Below are 9852 nucleotides of genomic sequence, written 5' to 3' on the forward strand. Positions count from 1 at the left end.
GCCTCTGACCTGCCTTGACTTCCTGTTTTATTTGATTCATTTCCTCATTCCTGTTGATCTCTACTTCTCCCATGTTTAACTGGTGCTCTCTGTTTCAACATCCCCAACTCGCGAGGAGATCCGCCGGGGCATTTCCTTTCCTCTTCACATGGGATGCGATAATGTATGCCAGTCGTTGAAGTTGCTTTTCAATTTCTGTAATTACCCACGCCGTCCGCCAACTTTTGCTTAGTTTTTCTGTGTTTGCTCCTTGCTATAGTTGTTTATAGTGTCTATGACCAACTTAGAATCCCCTTCTATCTGCAATCTTTGGTATCTTTCGTGTATCGCTATCTCCAGTCCTCTGTTTAGTGCATGGTATTCTGCTTCATTGTTGGTGGCAATGCCGCAGTCCATTGCATATACCCTTATGATCCTTCCTTCTTCGTCTCTGAATATCCCTCCTATCCCCGCCTCCCCTAGGTTGCCTTTGGCTGCCTCGTCAAAGTTTAGTTTTGTGAATCCTTGGGGGGGGGGGGGGTGTTCCTGTAACTTTCTTCCGCTGTTACCTGTTCTGCATCTTGTATCTTCCTTGTGCTACTTGTATTTCTTACTTTAATTTCCAGTCTGTTCATGATGCTAGTTTCCATACCTTCCCTCTTCCAATCTTCCTCTATCCAATTTCCCAGAATTATTGTTTCCCTTATATTCCCCATAATTTGGTTCCATATTTCCCTGTGTCATTTTTGTCTATTCTAGATATTACCTAGTTTTGGGCTTTCCAGAGATTCCACAGAAAGAATCCAATTCACAGGTTCCAAGCATGGTTAAATATATACAATTTATGGTTAATTCCATACAGTTTACTTTTTAAAGTCCACATCATATTTTTAAATGACTTCAATTTTTAAAGATTTTGTAATTTCTTTTTTAATTTTTAATATAATATATTAAAATAAATAATCTCGAATAATTTTTTTAATTTACCTCATGAATAAATCTTTTGTTTTTTTCTTTTAAATTTGGAATCTGAGTGTTAATCCATTTTAACTAATTTGGACAATAATTCTATGCTTAATTAAAATAAACATTCCCTGACTTTGATTTTCTTATTGATGTGACCAAGTTGCGTTGTCCAACCAATGTCTCCTAAAATTGAAAAGCACCTGGCAACCAAAATCTAGATCCTCAACTAAAATGGAAAAATTGACTTATCATTTGATTCGAGCTTTTTATAATAACATTCCATTAATTAGTTAGTTAGTTTTATTATTATTATTTATAGAACGCTATTTTGTAACCATAATTCATATAATATAATACCATCTTTATGATAAGAATCCCAGAGGATATGGACGTATAGCCTTCTGCCACCAATAAATATCATATGTGAAACCTTTTAATTTTTAAGTAACAGTATGTGAGATTTTTATTATTATTTTAATATATAAAATTAAATACTCTACAATGTTGAACTATTGATTTTGATTTTCCTCGTTTAAATGGTTTTGTTTTTTCATAATATTTTCTTAATAAAACATACAATGACATGTGAACACATTGTGTGATTTATTAATATAAATATATCAATATCCTATGCTAATCAATTTTAATTAATAAAAAAATGATTTTATTAAAATGTATGTTATCTATTCAGCAAGAAAAACAAAAAGATTAATTTTTACAAAAACTAACAGCACCCTCAAACCAAAAGAATAAAATAAAGAATCTAATGACATATGCATTATGTATGAGATATGAACATATTTTATAATTTATTAATATTAAGATATTATTATGAGTATAGGTGTATTTTAAATATGGATTTATTTATCATGAAATAATAGAGATTTAATTTTTTGCGTGTAATTTTTTTTATGAATTAATATTATTTAAATGTTTTGTATAATTTTTTTTTTTTTTTTTTATAGATAGTTTTTTTAGTTTATATAATTAAAATTTCAATTCTGATAAGGAAAGGATAGCGTTACACATCATACTGGGCTGTAGAATGAGCCTCTCATCTCAATTACAGGTTAAAAGTGGATGATTATATGTGTTTAAACTATGTGGTAAAATTGTTTTTCTGGGCAAGTTTATGGGTTTAGGTAAAATTATTTGACAAGTTTTTATCTTAGATATCATTTTTTGGGAAAGTGCTTTAAGTAAGTCATTCATCTATGACCATTTCCATGAGAGATAAGTCGTAAGTGACTAATTTCTCATGATTTTTGAATAGTCTACATAGGGGTGAAAAAGTGGGATTGAAACTAGTGAAATAAATCACATAGCGTAAATCATCACTTCCCGTGCTGCACCCAGTAACAAGAACTTCCTTGGAGTTCCTAGGGGGTCACCCATCCTAGATCCTGGTAACAAGGACTTCCTGGGAGGTCACCCATCCCAAATCAGATTGCCTCCTGCTTAAGCGCCCTTAACTGTGGAGTTTTCCCCACAATCAAGCCCACTTAGCTTGCTACCCCATTTGCAAAACCTTAGCAAGCATTGTGCATCATGGACCATTCAACTAGAGTTCCCTTCACTCTTTTGAATTAAGTATTGGGGGTTTTCGCAGTGCATTATATTAGATATCGTTTTTGAGATTCAACTGTGTTAAGTAGATCATTCATCTATGACCATTTCCATGAGAAGTAGTGGTAACTGAGTAATTTCTCATGATTTTTTAATAGTCCAGTTAGCACTCATTATATCGAGTGATGCTCATAAGATTTTTATCTTTTTGATTGCAAAAAAATATATTAACCATCTAAAACCAACCAATCAGTATTGAGTAGAAATAAAATTCTATTACTTTATAAATAACCCATCAAAATGACATAATTTTCATTCAACAAAATTATATGATGACACATCCCATTATTTAACTATTCCGTTTATAATGAATTTCCCTACTTTATTTAATTAAGAAAAGGAAAAAATTACACACATCACCATGATTTCATGATACCATGATTCTGAAAGATGAAGGTGGATATGAAAGCTCTGAAGTAGACGATAATACATTGACTCACCATTGACACACATCACTGGATGGGTAAACTAATAGCCATGGGCTCCACAGTGCCATCATGGATTCTAAGGTGGACATCATTTGGAAATCTGTTGAATGATCGGGCGACATACGTGAGTAACAAGGACCCCAGTTTTGGATTGGAGAGCTTTCGAATTTGATTTCAATAATTCGTGGAGGAGAAAAAGGATCAATAATAAATGCATTCCATGGCTGCTACGCCTCTGTTATATTGTGGCGGCACCTGGTTTTGCGTACTGTAAGGAATACTGGTCAAAGGAAGTAGCGTGAAGTGATTTGAATACGACAAAAGGGACACTGTATAGGTAGGCAAGTGGCATCACATGATACAGCGAATTACATAAAAATGGTTTTTGTGGTTTTTATATTTTTCTTGGTAAATTTTCATTTGGTAGGGACTTTTTTGGAATTGTTAGTTATAACTTTGTAATTGGTTGAAGTTTAAGTGTTTAATTTCTTTTAACGATGTTCTAATTTATTTATACATTTATCTTAAACAGTTATAATTTTATAAAAAATTATATGAAATTCCAAAAAACTAAATTGTATTCATTTTAAAGTGTTACATTTTATTTATACATTCATTTGAAACCGTTAAATTTCACAATTTTACTAAAATTAATATCGCCAAATCCCTAAACTCCAAAATTTTACCAAAAATAATATCACCAAATTCCTAAACTCCAAAATCCGAATAAAAACCATATCTCCAAATTTGACAAAATTCCTAAAAATAATATCGCCAAATTCCAACTACAGAATTTTACCAAAAATAACATCACCGAATTCCTAAACTCCAAAATCTGACCACAAATTTGACCAAATTCCTACAAGAAATAGAAAAATAATAATTTGACTGTTCAGTCGAAGGTCTTCTAAGCCTTTTCCTGGAATAATCTAGGAAAGACCTAGCATTTTCACTTTTCTAGAAAAGGGTAAAAGCATTTTCCTGTAAGAATCTTTGAAAAACCTAGCATTTTCATATAATAATCTATTAAAGGCCTAGCAGTTTCGTCGAAGAAATCAATGATTCAGTTGGAAGACGTCCTCCCCCCCCACCACGACCAAAAATTTGTCCACTTTGTCACCATACATGTGAAGGGTCCATGATAACTAGTTATCTTCTATAAATTGGTGTTGTCCTTCTTTGTTCTCAGTGGAGTACTCTACACTTTACTTGGAGTTCAGTGATCCGGCCCTCTGCTTTTCCCCATTAAAAGTATATTCACTGGAAAGCACAGATTCACTGTGTATATGCAGAGAATGCAGTAAGATGCCCTTGCGGGATGTCTATGCTACTAGTCGCGGAGGTCCAGCACAGATCGCGTGCAAAGAGCAGAAGCAGAAGATAAGCCGAAACACTCAGAGATCTTGGAATGGAGTTGATATTGGAGAGCAAGGTCTTGGATTAGAAATTGCACAGAGAGCGGGTTGAATAGGGGTAAAGCTTTAACCCACACGAGTTTGTGGTGCAGAGATGGATCCGAAGCCCAATATTCTGATGGGGAGGTACGAATTAGGGCGCCTTCTCGGGCAAGGGACGTTCGCCAAGGTCTACTACGCCAGAAATCTGAAGACAGGGGAAAGTGTGGCCATTAAAGCTATGGACAAGGAAAAAATCCTCAAGGTGGGCATGATCGACCAAATTAAACGGGAAGTCTCGATTATGAGACTGGTCCGACACCCTAACATCGTTAGGCTCTACGAAGTCATGGCGAGCAAGACTAAGATTTACTTTGTGATGGAGTACGTTAAGGGCGGCGAGCTGTTCAACAGGGTTGCAGACAAGGGGAAACTGAAGGAGGAGGAGGCGAGGAAGTATTTTCAGCAACTGATTTGCGCGGTGGATTTCTGCCACAGCCGGGGAGTGTACCACCGGGACTTGAAGCCGGAAAACTTGTTATTAGACGACAACGGGAATGTTAAGGTCTCCGACTTCGGGCTGAGCGCGCTGCCGGAGCAGTTCAGGAAGGACGGCCTTCTGCACACGGCGTGCGGCACGCCGGCCTATGTTGCGCCCGAGGTTATCACGAAGAAGGGGTATGACGGTGCCATGGCCGACATTTGGTCATGCGGAGTCATACTGTTCGTGCTCATGGCGGGCTACTTGCCGTTCCAGGACGCGAATCTGCTGATCATGTATAAGAAGATCCACAAGGGAGACTATAAGTGCCCGCCCTGGTTTTCCTCCGAAGTCCGCCGGCTCGTCCTCCGATTGCTAGACCCTAATCCCCGGACGAGGATCACCGTCCCGCAGCTGATGGAGGTCCCCTGGTTCCGCCGGGACTTCAAGCGCCCGCAGACCGATAAAGACGTCACTGTCGATCTCCTCGATGATGTTGACTCTGCGTTTTTCGTACCGAAGCCGGCCTGCCTGAACGCCTTCGACATAATCTCCCTCTCGCCGGGGTTCAATCTCTCCGGGCTCTTCAAGGACAATACCATGAAGCAGGAGGAGGAATCGAGGTTCACTTCGACTCAGCCGGCGTCGAGGATAATGTCGAAGCTGGAGGAGATTGCAAGCCTGTTCCGGTTCAGCTTCAAGAAGTCAAAAGACTTCAAGATGAAGTTGCAGGGGTCGGAGGAGGGGCGGAAGGGGCAATTGTCTATTGATGCTGAGATTTTTGAGGTCACTCCCTCGTTTTTCATGGTAGAGCTTCGGAAAACCGGCGGGGATACACTGGAGTACAGTAAGTTTTGCAGCCAAGATCTGAGGCCCGGCCTCAAAGACATTGTGTGGGCATGGGATGGCAATAGTCAGGAGAAATAATAACATCAATTTCCATGATCTGATTTGTATCATTGGCGTGTTATTTATCTGAGAAAGCAGTGTAGCCAGAATAGAACTGCAAGCCATGTTTGAAGCCATGAAACCTTCACAATATGGAAGCAAAGTATCACATTCGCTAAGGGCGTAGTGTCAGATGTGTACAACTTATTTTCTTGTAAATTTGTTAAAGCAGATGAAATGTTTTACATTTAAGATTGTTTTGTTAAATTTGTAAAAACATCTTATTTTCCTCTAAATTTGTTACAACAGATGAAATGATTTAAGATTGTTTTGTTAAATTTGTAAAAACAGCTTTCCACTTGTTGGAATGGGGTATCCTTAACTCTATTGGGATTCCCAAAATATCTATGAATCCATGTTACTATTATTTTGGAATCCAACCGACAAACAATTGGCAATTCCTATTTCCAACCCCATTGAAACATAAATGCAGCCTGACATGCAAGGGATATAGCAGTTCTCTTGTATTTATGTTTCAATGGGGTTGACTTTGGCATTTTAGCAACAAAGGAACTGCTATATCCCTTGCATGTCAGGCTGCATTTATGTTTCAATGGGGTTGGAAATAGGAATTGCCCAAACAATTCATCTGGCCCGTAATTCCAGAATGTTCTAGGAATTCTCTATTGGGATTCTCAAAATATTTATGAATCCATGTTACTAAAATATTTTGGAATCCAACCGACAATCAATTTCTCTGGCCCATAATTCCAGAATATTAATTCCAGAATATTCTAGGAATTCTCAATTGGGATTAAAGTAAATTGGGATGAAGTAAGAAACATATTAATTTACCTCATACAGAAATTGAAAGTAAAAGAAAAATTCACAAAAGAAATATTGTATTATTATTCGATGATTAGAGATATGGTTTTGTAGTTGTTTAAAAAAGGTAATTTAAGAAAACATAAAGCAAACCTCTTTCAATGCTGCCAAATATGTCAAACCGAAATAGTTGGGAAAACATTAATGTACTGTGAATGATTCCTTATTCCATTGAATACAAAATATTATTATTATTATCCTATAGTGTGCAAAATTCTGTTTCAATTGTTTTTAATTAAAATATAATAATATTAAATAATTAAAGTTTATGTTCGCTTTTGGACTTAAGAATGTGCTTCACTCTTGGGTGGTCCGTTGATACCATGCTAAAGCTAAACATGTAGTGTTTTACAGACTAATTTTTGAAAGGACAATTTTCTTTTTCAAAGTTTTTTTACCATGCTAAAGCTAAACATGTAGTGTTTTCTAGACTATTTTTTGAAAGGACATAATTTTTTTTTCTCAGTTTTTTTGTTGGTGGTTGGGTTGTTATTTTTTGGGGACGTTTTAGTCCTCATAAGTTTTGTAGTATTTAGTTTATGAAAATTGGATTTCTATGCATTGTAGTATTTAGTTTATGAAAATTCGATTTTTATGCATTGTAGGATTTAGTTTATGAAAATTCGACTTCTCTTAAAAGGATTGCGTTGACCTTTTTCAATAAAATGATGATCGATCTTTGAAGGGTTTGCCAATACTTCTTCAAGAATAGTATTTGTATCGAAGAGCAACATGATTTGTATTAAAGCCCAAAATGATTGAAGACCAAAATGAGAAGGATAATTGACTCTTCTACAAGCATAGTATTTATATTTAGGAGGACCATGCAAAAGGTATGATCCATCATTGTTTAACATCAGTATGGTTGGTATGAGAAACGACCAATCAACCTTTGCTCTTCCATAATATTCACATCAAAGGGAAACCTAGTGCATCGTCAATTAACTCTTCTTTAAACATAGTGTTCATATCTAAGTGGGGCTTGAGGAGGAAGAGTAGGATAACCCATCCTCAACATTATATTATTTTCATAAAAAATGTGGGGAAAAATATTCACATCAAAGGGAAACCTAGTGCATTGTCAATTAACTCTTCTTTAAACACAATGTTCATATTTAAGTCGAGCTTGAGGAGGAAGAGTAGGATAACCCTTCCTCAAGATTATATTATTTTCATAAAAAATGTGGGGAAAAGATTAGAGGACCCTTTTTTAAGTAGAGGATTCATGTTAATGGGATAAGCAGAGCATTCATGTCAATGGGAAGGTTGAGGAACGATTGACCATTTATTAAGCATACATTTCTTATCAAGGGGTTCCTGGAAAGGGTATGATCATTCTTTCATGAAGCATAGTATTATTCATGTTGTGGAGGGCCTAGTTGAGAAAAGAGGAGCATAACACAAGTCCATTTTTTATGATTTTCTTTTTGCTAAGCCCTATATATTAAGTTATTATACTTTTTTTGTTATATTAATTTTCTTTTTATTAGTTGGTTAGATCCTTTCATTATAATCGTATCCATGTTTGTATCCTAGATACATACATATATATATATATATATATATATATATATATATATATATATATATACCAAGGAGAGCTAATTTTAGTGAGCATCTCATCTTCCACATTTGTTATATTGTAAAAGGAGATTGCTTCTTTGAAAATGCTTCTCATTTATTCTTTTCCCAAATTTCTAAGTTTGACAGTTATGTCCTTTTCTCTTTTTATGTTATTTGGGTGTTCTGGTGCATAACCTTTTGTTTCATAGTATACAATCCTTATGTTTAGCTTCTTCAACAGGTTCATCTTGATATTTTTTCTATAACTATTGTTTTGGATAATTCATACTATGAATTTTTTCGGTACTCAGGAGATATATTGAAGTACCTGTGGTGAAAGTTTCAAGTTTTGGTTCACTATACTTTAAGAGATATCATATATGGTAATTAGGATTTTTTACTAGTCTTAAAATTAGTCTCAAATGTGTCATCTTGGAATTTTTTTTTTGTATAACTTAACTTTTGGGGCATTTTAAATAGTGATTTTTTTGGGAAACTAAAGAGACACTAAGAAGTACATGTGGTAAATTGTCTATGTTTTGGTTCACTCTACTTTTAGAAATATAGGTTGTGGAAATTAGAGTTTTAATTAGACTTGAAACTAGTCTCAAACATATTTCCTTGGTAAAACTTTTATATCTAAACTTATTAGGAGAATTTTGAGGTAAAAAATTAACATCAAAATAAAAAATGTACTTTAGGCTATTAGAGAAATTCCCATCTGCATAAATATCATTAGGGAGTTATGTCTTAAAAAGCTAGGGAGGAAGAGAGTAGAACCTCAGACCATTCAGTTTGTTGGTAGAGCAGCTGAGTTAGTGACAAGATGCATATTAATGGAGAAATACACAGATCCTGGAAACCTAGTTGTTTCTGTCCAGATAGGTGGCATCCTTGTCTCTAATGTATTAATAGACTTGGGAGCGGTCATCAATGTTATGACTAGGCAAACCATGGAACAACTTGGGTTGGACCATATTCGTCCTACACCCATTGTGCTTGAACTTACAAACAAATCTAAAATCAAGCTCGATGGAGTATTGGAAGATGTGCTTGTCTCTATAGATTCATGGGAATACCCCGCGGATTTCATTGTGCTTCAGCCAAAGAATCCAGTGGGAGGACATCCTTTGATTATGGGACGGCCATGGATTGCCACAGTCGATGCTTATATTAGATGTCACTCCGATGATATGTACATTTCACATGGAGAGTCTAGGAAAAAGGCCACCTTATATCCACCTGCTAGATCTATTCGGGAACTCAAGGACACTTTATGGTTAGATTATGACACTAGTGATGAGGAGACCTGATCTATTTCTTGATTCGTCATCATACCGAGTCTACCTAGGAGGGCAAATTACAATATTTCTTGAACAATTTAGACATTATGCCTAACTTTGACACACTTCATCAAATATTTAGTTTGGATTTTCAAGAAAATTGTAATTCCTAGCCTTCCTCATCCCATACTGTAGCATCATATTCCTATACACTTGAGCCCGAGACCACTCTTTTTGAAATTAGTCCTGGCAAATCTCTACACATTAGCTCAGACCTGGATTCATCTCAGCGAGAGAACCTTGTTACCTTGTTACGGGATCACCTGGATTCATTCGATTGGAGTTACGAAGACATGAAA

At 35.8% G+C, this 9852-nt stretch overlaps 1 protein-coding gene across 1 annotated transcript; it reads left to right on the top strand.

The window, feature by feature from the left end:
* The first annotated feature begins 4104 nt into the window (after positions 1-4104).
* Positions 4105-6029, top strand: LOC149243204 (CBL-interacting protein kinase 5-like). Its single transcript, XM_089374455.1, has one exon. It carries the CDS (start codon positions 4509-4511, stop codon positions 5799-5801), a length of 1293 nt encoding a protein of 430 aa, XP_089230581.1. The 5' UTR covers positions 4105-4508; the 3' UTR covers positions 5802-6029.
* Positions 6030-9852: the final 3823 nt, after the last annotated feature.

Source organism: Pinus tabuliformis, chromosome 8, assembly GCF_031772625.1.
Source record: "Pinus tabuliformis cultivar Carrire ecotype Pingquan chromosome 8, CPIR1, whole genome shotgun sequence".
NCBI lineage: Eukaryota > Viridiplantae > Streptophyta > Pinopsida > Pinales > Pinaceae > Pinus > Pinus tabuliformis.

What these genes read in the sequence shown, in the direction of transcription:
- LOC149243204 (XM_089374455.1), top strand. Translation starts at nt 4,509, where the DNA reads ATGGATCCGAAGCCCAATATTCTGATGGGGAGGTACGAATTAGGGCGC.